At 41.2% G+C, this 20744-nt stretch overlaps 1 protein-coding gene across 1 annotated transcript in view; it reads left to right on the top strand.

The window, feature by feature from the left end:
• The window catches only part of LOC311132993 (E3 ubiquitin-protein ligase MARCHF8-like), a 121664-nt gene that overhangs the window by 7442 nt on the left and 93478 nt on the right, over positions 1–20744 (top strand). Inside the window, exon 2 of the mRNA XM_084166408.1 lies at positions 9052–9252. Within this exon, the coding sequence (XP_084022534.1) occupies positions 9163–9252 (90 nt within the window). The 5' untranslated portion in view covers positions 9052–9162. The remainder of the gene's footprint in view (positions 1–9051; positions 9253–20744) is intronic.

Below are 20744 nucleotides of genomic sequence, written 5' to 3'. Positions count from 1 at the left end.
TTGATTGTTCTAGAACATGATGTAGATTGAAATGAGGAAATTGATTTAGAAACACACACACACACCAGCTTATTTCTTGGGTGGCAATAAATAAGCTGGTCCTAAATATTTCAAAATAAAAGCATTGTATTTGGGACAAATCATTCACTTCAACTAAATCTTGTTATGAAAAATGTGGAAATTTAGCAAGTTGAGTAGACTAAACTGCTTGGTGTAACCCTGGATTGTAAACTGTCATGGTCAAAACATATTAATACAACCAACGGTAGCTAAGATGGGGAGAGGTCTGTCCATAGTAAAGCGCTACTCTGCTTTCTTGACATCGCTATCAACAAAACAAGTCCTACAGGCCCTAGGTTTGTCGCACCTGGTGCCACAAAAGAGGGACATAGGCAAATTACAATTGGCCCTGAACAGAGTAGCATGGCTGGCCCTTAAAGACGTACACGGAGAGCCAGCATTGAAAATATGCATGTTAATGCATTTACATTTGTGGGGAGTAGTGAACGAGTGCACACTTCAGGAGGAAGGAGAGAATATTGGGATGCAACCTGTGTCTTCACTGTGATGCGAATCATGATGTCACTGCACTATGATCAGACTGAGGTGGCAGCATTTACTATGAGTATTTATCTCCTCTAAAACAGCATCTCATATACATTCAAAGAAAGAACAATTGTGTTGTTAGACAACACGAGATATAAACAAAGCCTTCGGTGGATGAAACAACGATGAGTCATAATCACATATGATCTGTCTCTTTCTCACTCTTTCGTTCTTTTGCTCTCTGACGGTGAGGAAGCAAAGATAGCCAACAGAAATACACACACATACCCACACACACACACACACACCCACACACACACACACACACACACACACACACACACACACACACACACACAAATAGTCTCCCTCTCGCTCTCTCTTCTTTGTTTCTGATAGGCGTGAATGTCATTTCAGCAAGCCATAACACCCACCATCTCAGATTGTTCTGAAATCATTTCTGTAGTTATAAACTGACAAGATTAGCATTCCTGGTACATTATTTTGTTGAAATATAATTTGATCTATGAGAAATTAAACTAATTGATTGCACCCAAATTGGCCATTTAAATGTATAGGGTTCATAAAATCTTCAATAAATATAGTACCTAACATCCGATTTGGACCATAATTCTTCCTAACAATGAGTAATCCAATAAAATGATCAAAAGCCACTCACGGACCCCCCACACCGCACACCAATCCCAACCCAACAACCAGTATACATCATCAGTTCTCTATGTTTGACAGGTAGTATGGAGCTGCTGCTTGGAGTATTGCTTCTTCATCCTTTTTAATATATTCCGTGTGAATCTGGTCAGTGTTTTCCACAAGCACATAGAGTAGCCAGCCAAATAGAAAAAGTAGCCAGCCAGGAATCCCTGGGCCGTGCACGCCGGGTTAAGAATTTATTGCCAAACAAGTTCTATTTTGGTGGCCTCTGTTACATTCTAATACCTTGATTCCATTGAAATATGCAGCCATATTATTAAATACTTTATTGAGTTTACCTCTCTGATTTGAAAAATGTGTTGTGTTTACAATTTCAATTACTGAGAATGTATGAATTCAGTGTATTGCTTGTTTTTTGGATATCGTCTAGGCCTATATGATCGGGACTATTTTCTAAGTAAGAGAACATTAAACCTTTAAAAATATATATTTAACCTGCTTTCTCTTGAGACTAAAGTATTTTACTGCAAGATATTCATTGCCACAATCGTTTTCTTCAAATTCTGTATTTTATTAAAACAGAAAAAAAGGAAGTAAATAGCCCAAATTATATTGAAAAAAATGTTTTAAAGAATACATTTAAAATCAAACAAATTGTGTGATGGGCACTTTTTCAAATGGAAAAATGGGTCGCTAAAATAAACAGAACAGATGGTTAATTAAGTTCTGGGTCCATACGTGTTAAGCGAAGAGATAGAATGACAGTTTAATTAGTGAAAGAATTTCAACAAGCATTTGCAACTTTCTTTGTGAATTGCAGTATGCCATTTATAAAAAAAAAAATACTTGTTTAACAACTGACCCACAGATTTTTCACAGATTGGCTGACTTCCACAGACTTTAAGCTTCCTTTTAAGAGGCATTTTCTCAGCTATCTGCAATACGATTGAAGAATGAACAGGTGTTAATCATGGGCTTTGCTACACAGAAAGCAGCAGTTAACTATGCCATTGTCAACACTTTGATTAAATCAGTAGACCTATATCACTATTTTTGAAAATACCATATAAGTATCATTAGCTTTTAAAACAATTCAATTTGTTTTCTTTTATCACATTTTGGACCCTAGTGAGGCTATCGATCCACTAGCTTACCTATTGTTCCTGCAGTGAGGAGTATTCACCATCTTCATCAAATGTTTTTATAATTTATCTGCAGATAATCGCCAAAAAGCATAACAGTATGCAAATTAGGGAGCCAAATGAACAGTTCTCTTGCCGATGCAATTCGGGAGGCTACTGACGAGTCACACACTTTAATGTCACTGTCTGGCAAGTCCTGATGGACTTCATATGGAAAATACAAACGAGATCTTTAGTTTATTTGTCCCAATGCGATACCGTGGACATACACTGAGTGTACAAAACATTAGAAACACCTTCTAATATTGATTTGCATTCCCTTTTGCCCTCAGGACAGCCTCAATTCGTCGGGGCATAGACTCTACAAGGTGTCGAAAGCGTTCCACAGGGATGCTGGCCATGTTGACTCCAATGCTTCCCACAGTTGTGTCATGTTTGCTTGATGACCTTTGGGTGGTGGACCATTCTTGATACACACATGAAACTGTTGAGCGTGAAAAACCCAGCACCGTTGCAGTTCTTGACACACTCAAACCGGTGTGCCTGGCACCTACTACCATACCCCGTTAAAGGCACTTAAATATTTTGTCTTGCCCATTCACCCTCTGAATAGCACACATACACAATCCATGTCTCAAGGATAAAACATATATTTATTTAACCTGTCTCCTACCCTTCATCTACACAGATTGAAGTGGATTTAACAAGTGACATCAATAAGGGACCATTTATTTTCATCATGAGCAAAAATTATTGGTTTTCTACCAAAGTTGCAAAGAAAATGTTGTGAACCATTTTAATAAACACAAGAGACCAACAAAATGAATAACAAGGTGTGGTGGCAGTAGCAGGAAGAGCAGTATCTAGTGGGCAAAATGTGGTACTTTCACACTCATTTATGCTAAATAATGCAAGGGATTTCAATGGCTATTTCTCTGAACAGGGGAAAAAAACATCACCAGATTCACAGGGAATACATTACAACGGATGAAGAAGCAATACTCCAAGCAGCAGCTCCATACTACTTGTTAAACATAGAGAGATGATACTGTATACTGGTTGTTGAGGGTGGGGGGGTGGGGGTCTTTGGGTGACTATTGATCATTTTATTGGATTCCTCATGTCTTACTCATTCAGCTTAGCTTAATTTCTCAGAGATCAAATTATATTTCAACAAAGTAATGTTTCAGGAATGCCTATCTTAAATGTTTAACAATTTCAGAACAATATGAGATGGTGGGTGTCACTCTTCTTTATTGTGCTTGAGGTGGAATGACTCAGGCCTGTAATGCAATGGATATAATACAATCAGGTATTAGTGTTGCCCTGGTTTACCTTCTGTGCTCTAACTCAATCTACCCCTGCCCTGCTCTGTGCTCCACTATGTCTGCCTGCCTACTGTTCTCTACAGTAACTCAATCTATTCCTGCTGTGCTCTGTGCTCCACTATGTCTGTCTATCAGAATGAATATTGATCCTCTGTAATAGCTTCTCTCTCTCTGTGGATGATGTCAGACCTCGCTATCCCAGCCTCCGTAGAGTGCCTGCAGTGGAAAGAACTCTGCGGTGGTTGGAATGTAGGACAACAGTTTTTGCCCCTAATAATGTTTTCGTAGGGAGTTTGCAAAGCCCCTCTGAAGCACACAATAGAGATAGGAGCTAGGCGGTGGCTGATGGCACTAGGTAGTGGGTTGGAATAATTGTTTACCCCTTTTTCTCCCCAATTTCGTGATATCCAATTGGTAGTTACAGTCTTGTCCCATCGCTGCAACCCTTACGGACTCCGGAGAGGTGAAGGTCGAGAGCCATGCGTCCTCCGAATCACAACCCGCCAAGCCGCACTGCTTCTTGACACACTGCTCGCTTAACCCGGAAGCCAGCCGCACCAATGTGTCGGAGGAAACACCGTACAAATGGCGACCGATGTCAGCGTGCATGCGCCCGGGCCACCACGAGTCGCTAGAGCGTGATGGGACAAGGACATGCCAGCCAAACCCTACCCTAACCCGGACGACACTGGGCCAATTGTGCGCCGCCTCATGGGTCTCCCAGTCACGGCCGGCTGCGACACAGCCTGGGATCGATCCTGGGTCTGTAGTGACACCTCTAGCACTGTGATGCAGTGCCTTAGACCACTACGCCACTCAGGAGGCAGTGGGTTGCATTTCTATATAGCGCTTTTGACAAAGCCTCAAAACACTTCACATTAGGTCTATATGGGGGATAACTATTCCCATTCCACAGCTGACATTTTGTGCCAGAACACTCACCACACATGGTGGCTGAGAGGAATGGTATTGGTATGCAATGAAAAGTTGACAGCCCCCATAAATCACCTAGGCAGAAGTGCTGGCTCAGTTGGAATGGATCGGGAGTAGTAATACATTACCAGTCTCTAGTTGATGATATCATTACGGCCGTTGTGGTCCTTCAAGGGCTCAGGCTGCCTGTTTTGTCGCCCTGAAATAGCAGTTCCGCTTTACACTGGGGGCCTTTTCATTTGTCATGGATGTGTAGATTTGATTTACAGCACTTGTGTTTTGAAAGATAATTTCATGGGTGGACGCTTAATTTATTTATCATGTAGGTGTACATTTGATTTAACCTTAATTTATCCAGGTTGGCCTCATTTAAAATACATTTTAAATAGATGTAATACATTTTTCATAATGGATGTGGAGACTTGATAAACAGCATAGCACTGTGTCTTTGAATTTCAATCCATAACAGAAAGCTTTATTCAAGACCTTGCTCATGGCTGCAATGAAATCACTGTGGACTGGAACTACCATAGATAAAGCTTTATACAGGGTCCATTCTTACAGGCCTGTACGGAGAAACAGTCCTATTATGATGAAAGTACAAAGGCCTGCAGCAGAGAAAGAACTGGGTTGTATACACCGAGGCCAGGTTTAGATCTCACAGATGGAAAGGTTGCGTCAATGTCTCTTATCAGTTTATCAATGATTTTGTAAGAACATTTCACCTCAGCAGAACAATCAGTTAGAATTTCCTGACTGTTTCCCCACAAACTATTTGAGTAACACAGACACAGACAGTAGATGTGGGATGTTCGGAAAGCATAACACGCACACATGCACACACAACGTCACTTTATGAGGAGTGTAAACAGAGGTGGTATTCAGTATGAACAGTAATTGTCACTACCAGCCTTTGATGAAAGTTTATCTGAAGATGTTCTGGACTGAACCGTGTTTCCCTTCACACAGAAGCCTGCCAGCTTGTGTTTGACCATCAATAAGGTTTACAGGCTGACACACATGTTCAGTACGAGTCTGTGTTATCATTGGAAACTTATAATGAAAGACGTATGATTCACTCCAGCCGACGCTTGGCATTGTGCATGGTGATCTCAGGCTTGTGTGCGGCTGCTCGGCCATGGAAACTCATTTCATGAAGCTCCCGACAAACAGTTGTGCTGATGTTGCTTCCAGAGGCAGTTTGGAACTCTGTAGTGAGTGTTGCAACCGAGGACAGACGATCTACTGCCAATGTTTGTCCATTGAGATTGCATGGCTGTGTGCGCGATTTATACACCTGTCAGCAACGGGTGTGGCTAAACTAGCCGAATCCACTCATTTAAAGGGGTGTCCACATACTTTTGTATATATAGTGTATGTTTCTGCTTATAATTTCCGACATTTTGATAGGGCTATTTGTTAGTCAACTTGTCTATAGTTGGATGCATGCATGCAGCTTCTCTTCTGTCATTATATGTTGCCATAGAAGACTAAATAAACCCTTGCTCACCAGAATAATGTCATAAAGCGATAGAATGAATGCTTTAATCTAGTTGACATAGGGAAAGTTTTCTCTGTCATCTGTGCTTCTTTCGCAGAGCAAAGACGTTTAGGGACCGGGGAGAAAATGCAATAACTTGAAATAAACGGGAAAGATTTTCTGTGCCAAATTTCCATGACATAGACTGACCAGGTGAAAGCTTTGATCCCTTATTGACGTCACTTGTTAAATCTACTTCAATCAGTGTAGATGAAGGGGAGGAGGCAGGTTAAAGAATGATTTTTAAGCCTTGAGACAATTGAGACATGGATTGTGTGTCTGTGCCATTCAGAGGGTGAATGGGCAAAGCAAAAGATTGAAATGATTGAGCCATCGTCTAGTCTAGCACTTGCACCACAACCCATATGGTTACATTAACCTACATTATGCCTACAGAACTGATAGTATGTGATTATATAGTATCATGTGTCTGTGTCTCATAGAAAATGTAAGTACAATGTAGTAAAATTTGATGATATCTTGTAACCAGTTTTAAGGTATCAAACCGCTCTTCTTTCTCCTAGTTATGTCAAAAACAGGGTGGATATTCAGGAAGTTCTCGTGTGTTTTTAGACATGTCAATCACTCATTAAAAACTCACAGCAAGACAACCCACTGGGCAAAAACTGACTGAATCAATGTTGTTTCCATGTAATTTCAACAAAATATTTCTATGTGATAACACTGAATCAACGTGGAAAACTGATGTGCAAAAAGTCATCAAAGTAAGGGAATTTTGTATTTTTTTCACCAAACCTTAAAGCTAAGTACAATGACATGGTGACAACTCAACCAAATGTAAATCAAAACTAGACATTGAAATTACGTCTGTGCCCAGTGGGAATGGTGTATGAATCATTAGACTCAAGCAGTGTGTGTGTGTGCGTGCTGACAGCAATCAGAGCCTGCTCTCGCTCTCATTTGTGTGTTTCAGCATGTTATTGTAAAATCGAACCAGCCTCCAGTCATAATGACCTCTGTAGCTGGTACCATGGCAACAAGGTCACTTTCTGACCAATCAGACCTTTTCAGGAAGTTATTGATTGGCCAGACGGTTACCGTAACAGTGATTGGCCAGACATATACAGTAACAGTGATTGGCCAGAACGTAACAGTAACCCACATGGAGTTATTTTAGGCCCCACCTACAGGCCTAGAGATTAGTTTAGAACCAGGCTTACTTCTGTATAGGCTTCAGTCTTCTGCTTGTTCAGTTGGCTATATTGGTGAAGTACTAGCTACAGTATATTGGTTAAGGCCTGTTAGTTTGCAGATAATTCAAATTGTATGAGTACATTATCTTTCTAGCAGATTTTGTTCAAGTAGGGCAAGCGATTTGTGAAGTAGGGCAAGGGTCAACACCTGTGTGTGTGTTTTTGTGTGTGTGTGTGTGATAATGCTGCTGGGGTCTACAGCGGTCCAAACAGAACACCACATGAAACAAAATGGCAGTACTGCCTACACACACATGACCCTGTCCCTGGTCTGCATAAAGCCTGGCTTTGTTTGTGTGTGTGCATTTGTGCGTGTGTGTGTGTGTGTGTGTGTGTTAGTGTAGTAGAGTGTGTAGGAGGGTGAAGGCTGGGCCCGTGTCCATGTAGCACTAGTGTGTAGGGGAAACAGTAGTTTGTGCAGACATTTCTCTGGACTCACTGTCTCACACTGGAGATAAGCTCGTAGGCAGTTGGATGTTGGAGGTCTCTCTTTCACTGTCTATCTTTTTATTTCTCTCTATCCCTCTCCATCTCTCTTTCTCTGTCTCCCTCTCTCCTGCTCTCCTTCTCTCTCATTACATCATGGAAAGCCTTTCTGGTGAACCATGGTATGTAATTAATCTGTCTGTGACGGTATCAGGTCCCCTTGCTAGTCTCCCTGTGTCTTGTCCTCAGGGTCTATAATGTCCTTGGGATCTGAAGGAGAGACCACCAGAAACCCCTATAGTCCCCTGAGATATCCCTAACCTTTACTGAGAGAGAGCCCACCTCTACTTCCAGACAGCACTGGATTAGTGATGCATCAATACCCCTCTTCCTCGCCGTCTTCCTGTCTTCCACCTCTTCCCTCCCTCCCTCTTGTTGTGTTATCATGGTACTGCACTTTGTGACAACTGCTTTTGTAAAAAGGGCTTTATAAAATACATTTGATTGATTGACCGTGATTCAGCCTTCACAGCACAAGGCAATGTTTCTTAAACTTACAGAAGGCAGAACATTTGATCCAAAACAAAATATTTATTTATATTTATTTACCCTTTATTTAACTAGGCAAGTCGGTTAAGAACAAATTCTTATTTCTTATAAGTGTTGATATTAGTTGGCAGGGGTCTTTACTTCAACATTATTGTGTTTTGATATATTTCCAATGCCTTTTAAGACTTTTTCTGGTTAATGTTTTTTCTGGTTGATGCTTTTACATGGAAATGACCTCTGTGGTGCACATTGTTATAAACGTATCGTTCCATTTGTCATTATTGCATCATTTTAGGCAATTTTTCACGATATAGATTTTTGTCCGTATCACCCAGCTCTAATTCAGACCTTTGTTAATGTGGACAGTCAGTGTGTTATCATGTTCTATTCAGATCATGGTTAATTCTCTCCCTCTCTGTCGATGTGCTATTATGCGATGTTCAGACTATAGTTTTTATAGACTTCACAGCATGGGTTGTTCAGACTCTTCTCTCTGTCAATGTGTTATCATCACTCTGATTAGCCACCCACTGTTCCAGAACCAGATCAGTCATACTGTTGAAGGAAATAAAGGAAAATAGCTACATCATGTGAAAAAAAAAAAAATATATATATATATATATATATCTTGAAAATAAATGTGAGAAGTGTTATTTATGTCTAACCCTGTATCTCCTCTTTCTACCCATTCTCCTCTCCAGGGCAGTGCAGCCTGGGAGTAGCGATTCACCCGTCATGCCTGTTGCCGTGGCAGCAGCAGCGAGACAGGAAGTGTGTGTGTGAGCCTGACCAGTCCGGTGGGCTGCGCGGGGATGAACATGCCATTGCACCAGATCTCTGTCATCCCCCGTGATGTCACTTCCTCCCGGGTCAGCGGCAGCGGAAAGTCCAAGGACAAACAGGTAGGGTCAAAGATCATGATCTTCTGGTGGGGTGTTTTGGAGGGGGACACCGTTTGGTATGACATGCTTTTTGGCAGTATGACACACTTTCTTAAACAGACTAATGGCAAGATCCATTGTGGCCCACACCTTGTCATGTTTTAATACCGGTTCGGTGTAGCTGTGATTCCAGGAACCCCACAAAGACAGATTGGTGTGTATGCTTGTGCATGTGTGTGAGTAGAGAACAGCTCCACTAAATTATGTCTGACTGAGGCCCCATCACAGTTCATCACAGTAAAGTCTCCACTGCTAAGCTGAAGTGGTTTAATAAGGAGAAACTTTCAGTTTGTGGATGTTTTTGTGCTACAATGCTGAGTCGGAAGGTCACAGGAGGGTGTGTGTGTGTGGCTTGCCTTTTTGTGGAAGGTGCTATGCAGCGCACAGACACCCTCGCACACACAACTTTGTAGAGATACATTGAGTTTCCTTGTAGGCCTTTTTGGCGGGAAAACTGTGAAGCCAGCTGTATAGCCTATTGCCTGTTTCTGTTTATGGGTCTTTTATTAAAGAATGTGAAACAATGTTGTGTCTGTTTGCTCCTTTTCATTATATCAGGTATAGCTGTTCTTTATATGACCTAAAATAAATGTGTTCATATGGGCAGAATATTATCTAAAGGCTATATCATACCGGATTTTAATGAAAATAAAACATTTAATGCAGAAAAAATGGATCTGGTAAAAGCCCGACATTTGGAGTTTTCAATTAAAAAATACTCTGTCACATGACTATAGGAATGGAAACATTGTGATTTTGGAGACAAAAAGTAACAATAGCCTATGATTAAAGGGTTAGGCTATAATGGGCTCTCACCATCATTATCATTATCACATCATTCCAATTCAATCAAGTCACAATTATCAGCTTTGGTATTGACATCAGTGAGCAGGCTTTCCGAGTCAGGAGAAAGACACATGGGTAGGCCTACCAACTGAAAACGAAAATTATTATGAAATTTGGACCACAGAAATCCAATGTTTATATAAAATATCTGCCTTTTCCCCTACATTTAACAGTCTAATAAGTCAATTTAATATAGGACAACGTTACAAAATCCATTGGGCCTGTGTAGTTTCATTGAGTTTCATTATGATATGGAAAACGTGGCCTATTTCAAAACAACAGAATACCATATTTTGTGTTGACTGTATAGGCCATTATACAAAATATCTATCCGAGGTTCAACTTTAAGGCAAACGCATCTTTTAAAGCTATTTTGATACTCAGCTCATGTCTTTATAATATGAACGAAAATGTAGTTTATTTTGTTTTGAAATCAATATTTGTCCATCTCTCCAATTTGTTCATATTTTCAATCAAAAAATATGCATGAGAGATTCACAAGACTATAACATTGGAATGTTGTAAAGTGCCGCCCAACCCTGGCTTGACGACACTCCGGTGAAGCCATTGAATAAAATGAATTACAAGGAAATAAAGCTTTTTTGCTTTTGAACCTGTTTTAAAAATGCTATAGGGCAAAATGTTTACCCTGGTATAGTTTGGATTATCCTTTTCGTAACGTATGAGACATCAAAACATTCTAGAAAAACCCTGTGTGCTATCACAACAGCTGTTCACTTTACTGTCATTCCGGAAATTATTTTCTGAATCAGCTGATGATTTGTTGAAACAGGGTTCAAGTTCTATGTCTAATTTCACAGACAAATGCTTATTATATTGATAGGCAAACAACACTGCCATTTAATACAAGGATCGAAAAGTGTTTTATTTCAGCACGATTTTGGACAAGTAAAATGTTATTAGAATGTATTAAAATGTTACATTCCCATGATGCCCAAAAGACGGTTCTAGTTTTAGGTCATACTTATATGTAAAATAATACACACAAACTAAAGAAGACTATTTTATTAACTTAAGATTCTCACCAAGACAGACAGGCAGACAGTCCAGGCAGACAAACAGTACAGTAGGCTATACAGTGCACAAAAACAGTATAGGCTATTTTAAGATATTTAACTGAATGAATGCAAATGTATGCTGCTAATGAACAATAACTATGTCCAATCCATTACCTTTGAAACTGTCCTCTTTGAACTGCCAGATCTGAATAAATGGGTTGGATGGATGGCTTCAATAGTCCAGCAATCGAATTGCAAATAGTTAATATGCTAATAATCAAAATATTCTGCTTAAAAAGATATTGCACTGCTACCCTCAGCATTCATAATTCTTAGAGGAGGTCAGAACAAGCAATGGATCCCGAATTTATCCTCTCTGTGCGTGGAAAAAATACCCTGGCGAATGAAGGCTACACCTACAGATGGGAACAACAGACCGCAAATAAGTCCTTCTGGAAGTGCACCGAATATGATGCTTTCAAATGCTGTGGCCGCATAACCCTCACTGATGGGGTTATTTCAAGTTATATGGAGAACACAACCATATCCCAGACAATGCTCTGAAAGGTGTTGATTGGCTTGAAGGAGAGTCTGCATTCCAATTCATCCCAAAGGTGTTCGATGGGGTTGAGGTCAGGGCTCTGTGCAGGCCAGTCAAGTTCTTCCACACCGATCTCAACAAACCATTTCTGTATGGACCTCGCTTTGTGCACGGGGGCATTATCATGCTGAAACAGGAAAGGGCCTTCCCCAAACTGTTGCCACAAAGTTGGAAGCACAGAATCGTCTAGAATGTCATTTTATGCTGTAGCATTAAGATTTTCCTTCACTGGAACTAAGGGGCCTAGCCCGAACCATGAAAAACAGCCCTAGACCATTTTTCCTCCTCCACCAAACGTTACAGTTGGCACTATGCATTCGGGCAGGTAGTGTTCTCCTGGCATCTGCCAAACTCAGATTTGTCCGTCGGACTGCCAGATGGTGAAGAGTGATTAATCTCTCCAGGGAACGCGTTTCTACTGCTCCAGAGGGCAATGACGGCGAGCTTTACACCACTCCAGCCGATGCTTGGCATTGCGCATAGTGATCTTCGGCTTGCGTGCGACTGCTCGGCCATGGAAACCCATTTCATGAAGCTCCCGACGAACAGTTCTTGTGCTGACATTGCTTCCAGTGGCAGTTTGGAACTCCGTAGTGAGTGTTGCAACCGAGGACAGATGGTTTTACGCGCTTCAGCACTCGCCGGTCCCGTTCTGTGAGCTTGTGTGGCCTACCATTTCGCGGCTGAGCCGTTATTGCTCCAAGACGTTTCCACTTCACAATAGCTGCACTTACATTTGTCTATGGAGATTGCATGGCTGTGTGCTCGATTTTATACACCTGTCAGCAAAGGGTGTGGCTGAAATAGCCGAAACCACTAATTTGAAGGGGTGTCCACATACCTTTGTAGTATACATATAGTGTTCTGCCCATATGAACAACACGTAAAATATTACGCTGTGTGCATGTGTGAGTGTGTATAGAGGCTCCACTTTTAAGCTGAAGTGGTTTAATACGGAGAAGCTTTCAGTTTGTAGTCGTTTTCGTGCTATTATGCTGAGCCATAAGGTCACACGGGAGGATGAGTGTGTGTGTGTGTCTCTCTCTTTAACTATTTTTTTACACGCAAGGTGTTTGTTTGTTATTGTGCTCCCATGTGTTTGTGTGTGTGTGTGTGTGTGTGTGTGTGTGTGTATGTGTGTGAAGGGCTCGCAGTAGTGGTCAGCTGTAGATCTGCTAAACAAAGCGTGGTGCTAAGTCAACATGTCTCTCTGTCTGTCTGCCTGCTGTCTGTCCTCTTACCAACAAAATACTCTAACACGGTATATTGTTAATCAGGGTCTGAGTACCTCAGCATGTCAACACAGGTGTTCACAAGAGCCCACTCGACCTGTACATATGGTGGACTGGATTTAGCCTGATTTAGTTGCACTCACGCACGCACATGCAGACACACGTTCAGCTTGAAGACTCCATAATAGTTTGTGAATTAGATGGCTGCAATCATTCAGTAAGTTACGTACTATATCCATGCTTTGTCTGCATCCTTGACCGAGCCTATGCTCTAATTGGCCTACTTCTCTCTGCGTGTCTGTTCTGGGTCTCTCTGTGTAAGTGGATAAAGAGATTCTCTCTAAACCGGGTCTGTGGCCTTTTGGAAGTAGAACCTGATCTCTCTCTCTTTCTCTAACTCTCTCTCTGTTGTTCTGTTCTGTGCTAACATCCCTTCTCTCTCCCTGCGGCTAAGATCCATTTATTCCTCTCAGGGATGGAGGAATAAACGGAGGTGATTCCTCTCCTCCCTCTGGATCCATCGGAGGAGTGGAGGAGAGGGGGATGGAGCAGACGAGAGGAGAGAAATAGCTATTGTTTACCCTGCATTGTGATTAGCATGTGTTTGTGTGTGTGTGTGGTTGCGCCTGCCGTTTAGTCACAGAGTGCAGCCCATCTGTCTGTAACAGACACACCTCATCTTTTAGTGCCTCCAAAAAAATCAGAGGGGAGAGAGAGGGAGCATTTGCCTCTATTTAGAACTCTCTGTTAGTCAGCTGCTTCCTCAGAAAGCAACTCTCAACGCTCTTCAAATGCTCAATAAATAATGTCTCTCTCTTTCATTTCTTTTTAAGATGCACACACACACAGACAGTCTCTCACATATCTGAGTAAATCCACTGTTAACTCTCTTATCCATTCCATATTAAATTGTGTTTGGGAAAAATATGCATCAGAAATAAATTTAAGCAACACATTGTGAGACACAAAGTTATACAGTTAGGTTACGTCCCAAATGCCACCCTATTCCCTTTATAGTAGCACTATTTTGGACCAGGGCCCATAGGGCTCTGGTCAAAAGTAGTACACTATATTAAGAACACTGTGCCATTTGGGACACAGACAACAAGTTCTACAGATCAAATCACATTTTATTTGTCACATGCTTCATAAACAACAGGTGTAGGCTAACAGTGAAATGCTTACTTACGGGCCCTTCCCAACAATGCAGAGAGAGAGCGTGATCACACAGTCGTCCGGAACAGCTGGTGCTCTCATGCATGGTTCAGTGTTGCTTGCCTCGAAGCGAGCATTGAAGGCATTTAGCGCGTCTGGTAGGCAGCTCTCGGCTGGGTTTTCCTTTGTAATCAGTGATAGTTTGCAAGACCTGCCACATCCGACTAGGGTCAGAGCCGGCGTAGTAGGATTCAATCTTAGTCCTTTACTGACGCTTTGCCTCTTTGATGGCTTGTCGGAGGTTGTAGCGGGATTTCGGATTAGTGTCCCACTCCTTGAACGCGGCCGCTGTAGCATTTAGCTCAGTGCAGATGTTGCCTGTAATCCATGGCTTCTGGTTGGGATATGTACGCACAGTCACTGTGGGGATGATGCCGTCAATGCACTTATTAATGAAGCCGGTGACTGAAGTGGTAAACTACTACTCAGAAAGTTTCCTTGAGTGACTCCGCTTTACCATAACAGTGTGAGACTCTGAGACTGCTCTGTGTCTGCTATGGACGATAAGGAGAGAGCTGATGTGACTGGAATAATCACGATACATGTTTAGAGACATGGATGCTTTGTTATTTAAGACTTTGCACTTTGTGTATAACGGTGTATTATTCTCTTGTGGTTGCTTGTATACTTGGTACACTTCCTCCTTCTAGCATCTGTTTGTTAATGTGTTAGGTAGTGATAAGTAGTTAAGTAGTTATTAAGATTACACCCCCATGCACACAAAGCAGGCTGAGCTGTTTATAAATTGCACCCATACACACGCACACTCCGAAACGCACGAATGCACGCACACACATTCAAACCTATAACACTCACACTCTCTGGGCCAATTGCAAACATTATTGGGCCACCATATTACCACAAGGTAATCTCTCGTTAAACCATCAATACGCGCTAAAATCACCTGCACAGCTGATGTCAATTGCAACCATTAGTGGCCACCGCAGTACCTCTCTTTAAAGCTGATGTCAGTGTTAACTTTTAGTCCTGCTTGCTGTCAGAATCTACTGTGGCAATTTACCCTAAACGTTTTATGAATGGAAAACTCATGTTGGTGTAGCCTACACTTAATATATTTTTTGTTTTCAATTAATGTAATCCATTAGTTAGAACTTGTCTTAAAAAGTATGGTAATTTCTTATCAAGATTCTGGGGGAAAAGATCCCTGCACTGTCCATATTTGAAATGTGTAACTAAATCAAGCCAATCGAATTTTTATCAAATTAAAATGTAGTCTAATAAAGTATTTTCAAATGGCACATATTAAGCCATTTAAGATTAAACATTTAAATGAATATACTGTATAGGCATAATTGTACTATATTCTTATACTGTAATAAGAATGTTACATTCATCAGCCTTATGTTTTCCGATAGATCGTTATTTAATTGGGGAAAGGAAAGTTGCAGCTGTCTGGTATCAAGTGCTAACAAAGTGCTCTGTATGAAGTTCAGCTTCTTCATTGCAATTGGCCATCGGTGTCTTACGGAAAAAACACATTGATTTCACATGTGAAAACATGTGAAGTGTTCCAAAAACACACATTTTCCTGAGATCTTATGTAAAGTTAATGTGATAACGTGACGACATGTAAAGCAACGTGCTGGCAACAGTCCTCTCCTCTGCCTTGAGGTATTTGGATTAGATTGTCAGGGGTGACACCATAGCATGACCTTAACAACAAACAAATACAGTTATCTCTCAAAATATACACAATTAACTCTGCATAATTCCATAGGTGTATTAAAAACATTCCTACAAACCCTGAGGGGGTGAACAGATGTGCCAAAATTTTTTGATGTTCCTTCTGCCCAACTCTGTCCTCTCCAGATTGCCCTAGCCAGGGGCCTGGTAATGAAATGTAATGCAAATGACCCACAAAGCCTTGGAGCAGAGGAAGGGGATGAGCAAAAAAGTTATCAGGATTTTTTTTTTTTACATCATAGAGATAGAAAAAGGACTCATCTTTGTATCTGTGCCATTATGGTGTCTGTGATGCCATGGGCAGCGCCATAACAGCCTTAAAGTAGTGAATTGAGAGGCGGCCGGTAACCGGAGTGTTGCAGGTTCGAACCCCCGAGCTGCCTGTGGGAAAATCGGCAAGGAGTGATCTGGCAGCCGGAGGGTTACCGGCTTCAGTATCCCTGTATACTACCTACTGCCGTTGTTTCCATGAGCAAGGCACTTTACCCCTAAGTGCTCCAGCGTGATGCTCTGTTGCAGGCCATGTGCTGCTCCCAGCCTGTGATGTGTGTGTTGTGTGTCAGGTTCGGTACCGTGAAAGCAAAAAATAAAGAATATCCATATTTTTTAAAGTCTAAAGCTAATATTGTTGATTAGTGCTGGAGTCCTGAACCAAATCTTGTTTGTCATTTATTTATTGTGGCCACAAGATGGCAGAGATATAGCTTAAAGCCATGATCATTGGCTGATCGCTCCCAACCTATAGGAATCCCCACCCAGTGGACTACTTTAAAATGTTGAGAAACCCTCAATGGTAATGTCCATGCTAAAACGGCTAATATCCATCTAGAGCCCTCTTTCTACCACTATAGTTTACATGCCTTGTGACCACCAGGAAGCAAGAGTAAACACTTGACTTAAAACCAACAGGTGTGATATACAGTAGCTTTGTGGTTTGGGTGGTCTTGGGGTTAGTGTCTCATTTTAACATTCTTTCATAAAGAGCTGCACATGTTAAACTTAATGAAAAAACATGTTTTCCCATCTCAAGAGGTTAAATAGAATTTTTGCTATAGTAAGTGCCTATTAAGTGTCAAATAGAGTAACAGGGTTGGGTTGACTGTAACAGGTTTGACGATTTTATCTTAAATCAGCCATAAATACCCTTGTGACAGAGGGAATGGAAGCTTATTGTGTGATCAGGGAGGGGCAATTGAATGCAAGCGTAAAAAAATATATATGTTAAAATGTCTAGCCTGTATATCTATGGGTAACAGGGTTGACATGTTATGCTCGACCCACTCAGTTTTCCACCACAAAACACAAGACAATTGCCAAAAAGAGTAGAACCAACTCACATGCTTAAACACTATTATTTGACTATTAGATGTTCAATGTTTCTTTTGAAAAAAATATTTATAAAGCAATAGTTTCACCATATTAAAACCAGAGTTCAGTTCACGTAACAGGGTTGACCTTAAAATTAGGGCCGTTTTTTTTTTTTTTAATCACATGAAATAACTAATAATCTTCAGAAATGACAAAATAACTAGGGCTTTACAATGATGTTGAAATTTTAAATGTTGGGGTTAAGTGGGTTAAAATCTTCCATGAAGTCACAGAGGGTGCACAGAGGGACATGTCAAAATGGGGGAATTCAAGTCTTTATTCCTATAAAAAAAACTGATTTATTGAATATAAAATGCGCTTAAAATTCAATATTGGTGCACAATTTCTACTTAAAATTTCAAAGGGACACAAAATGCACTTATTTTATGGAACGGCCCCTATAGTGTCTCAAATTAGCCAGCTGGCTAAAACTGGCACTTTTACTGAAATGTTGATTTACTGTGTGCACTGTCCCTGCAAAAATAAACCTAATAAAGTAAAGTGCGGCCCTTGGTCGTAGTGCACTATCTAGTGAAGCTCATCAAATCAAAGTTTATTGGTCACATACACAGTTTAGTAGATGTCCGTGTAGGCCCCGTGTAGCTCAGTTGGTAGAGCATGGCGCTTGCAACGCCAGGGTTGTGGGTTCGTTTCCCATGGGGGCCAGTATGAAAAAATGTATGCACTCACTAACTGTAAGTCGCTCTGGATAAGAGCGTCTGCTAAATGACTAAAATGTACATGTAAATGTAATGTCGTAGCGGGTGCAGCGAAATGCTTGTGTTACTAGCTCCTAAAAGTGCAGCAAAAATGTCAAACAAATACACAAACTAAAAACAAGGAATCACGAATGTCAGAACGAATCCAATTAACAACCCAAATAAACTGTATCCGTAATCGAAATGCAATCTATGGGTATATACACCAAAAATATATACTAAGAATGATATGTACAGCTGTAGATATATTACAGTGAGCTATGTCAATAATCTAGTTTTTAAATAAACAGTGTAACAAAATGCAATGTACAGTAGTAGATATATTAGAATGAGCTACAGTATGTGAAGAATACAGTATATGAATACACAGTGTGGAAAACAGTATTAAAGAAACAGTCCGGTGTTTAATGTCAGAGGGGTTGGCTGTGTGTGTGTGTGTGTGTGTGTGTGGTATGGGAGTATGCGTAAGTGTATATATGAGTACAGGAGTACGTGTGTGTATGTGTGAGCTTGTGTGTGATGTGTGAGTGAGTCTATCTTTGTCTCACACTACAGGAGATGGTGCGTTGGCTGTTTTCAGTCTTTCGGTCCTGGCTTTGATGCACCTGTACTGTCTGTCTGCTAGATGGTAGCAGAGTGAACAGACCGTGACTCAGGTGGCTGAGGTCCTTGAGGATCTTCTTGGCCTCCCTTTGACACCGAGTGCTGTAAATGTCCTGGAAGGCAGGCAGCGGGCCCCCAGTGATGCGCTGGGCTGACCGCACCACCCCCTGGAGGGCCATTCGGTTGTGGGCTGTGCAGTTGCCGTACCAGGCGGTGATGCAGCCCGACAGAATGCTCTCAATGGTGCATCTGTAGAAGTTTGTGAGGGTCTTAGGGGATCATTATAGTTCTGAGGACTTCTATCACACAGGCACGTGCATACACACACACACACACACACACACACACACACACCTCATAGAGAAGCCAAGCAGGTGTCCTTGCATGTGTAAAAAGCAGAAGCTGGCAGGAGATAACACACCCACATGGACTAAGACTACTAAATCACTCTTTTACTGGGGAGATTTCCATATGTCTAGGAATCTGATGTGTCAGCGCTCTCTCCTACTCTATAAATGCCAAACAACCCAACCATACTTTGGTTACAGTGCCTTCAGAAATTATTCATACCCCTTGTTGTTACAGCCTGAATTCAAAATGGATTAAAATGATTTTATTTCTACACACAATACTGCATAATGACAAAGTGAAAACATGTTTTTATTAGTTTTTGCAAATTTATTGAAAATGAAAAATAGAACTCTCTCATTTACAAGTATTCACACCCCTGAGTCAATACATGTTAGAATCACCTTTAGCAGTGATTTATAGCTGTGGGTCTTTCTTTATGCTTGATCCAAAACTGAGGTCAGAGGCGCTGTATGGATGTTGTGACGCAATTGCGGAGCCTCCGGAGGCACACAGAGGCCAAATTGAGACTCCATACCGCATCGCTGTGCGCCTCTCAAATTTTGTAACAATGTGGAGGGCTCCGTATAGCTCCGCATTGACATGATTGGTTGACGGTAGGTGAGGGCGGGAGGTCCTGTATAAACACAAACTCACTTCCTTCATAACAACTCTGCGCTGCTCTGCGAAGCGCAAGAAGCATGAATGTCATGACTTCTGCAGAGGCCATATCACCGTAAATGCTGCACGGCCAATGCAGACAACGGATTGACCATACAGCACCTTTAAGTCTCCAATGCACACCTGGATTGTACAATATTTGCACATTACTCTTTTCAAAATTCTTCAAGCTCTGTCAAGTTGGTTGTTGATCATCGCTAGACAGCCATTTTCAAGTCTTGCCATACATTTTCAAGCCGACTTTAAGTCAAAACTGTAACTCGGCCACTCAGGAACATTCACTGTCAACTCCAGTGTAGATTTGGCCTTGCGTTTTAGGTTATTGTCCTGCTGAAAGGTGGATTTGTCTCCCAGTGTCTGTTGGAGAGCAGACAGAACCAGGTTTTCCTCTAGGATTTTGCCTGTGCTTAGCTCTATTCCGTTTATTTGTATCCTAAAGAATTCCTTAGTCCTTGCCAATGACAAGCATACCCATAACATGATGCAGCCACTTGAAACCATTCTTGAAAATATGAAGAGTGATACTATGTTGTGTTGGATTTGCCCCAAACATAATGCTTTCTATTCAGGATATAAAGTTAATTTTTTGAATTTTTACTTTAGTGCGTAATTGCAAACAGGTTTTGCAGGTTTTGGAATATTTTAATTCTGTACAGCCTTCTTTCTTTTCACTCTGTCATTTAGGTTAGTATTGTGGAGTAACTACAATGTTTTTGATCCATCCCATCCTCAGCTTTCTCTTATCACAGCCATTAAACTCTGTAACTGTTCTGAAGTCACCATTGGCCTCATGGTGAAATTCCTGAGTGCTTTCCTCCCTCTCAGGCAACTGAGTTAGGAAATATGCCTGTATATTTGTAGTGACTGGGTGTATTGATACACCATCCAAAGGGTAATTAATAACTTCACCATGCTCAAATGGATACTCAAGGTCTGCTTTTTTATTTTTACGTATCTACCAATAGGTGCCCTTCTTTGCGAGGCATTAGAAAACCTTACATACAATTGTATGTGTGGGGTAGTCATTCAAAAATCATGTTAAACACTATTTTTGCGCACATGCAACTTATTAAGCACATTTTTACTCCTGAACTTATTTAAGCTTGCCATAAAAAGG

This window comes from Coregonus lavaretus, assembly GCF_964263955.1.
Source record: "Coregonus lavaretus genome assembly, chromosome: 1".
NCBI lineage: Eukaryota > Metazoa > Chordata > Actinopteri > Salmoniformes > Salmonidae > Coregonus > Coregonus lavaretus.
The sequence above is the reverse complement of the archived record's forward strand: the minus strand, read 5'-3'. Positions and strand labels throughout refer to the sequence as shown.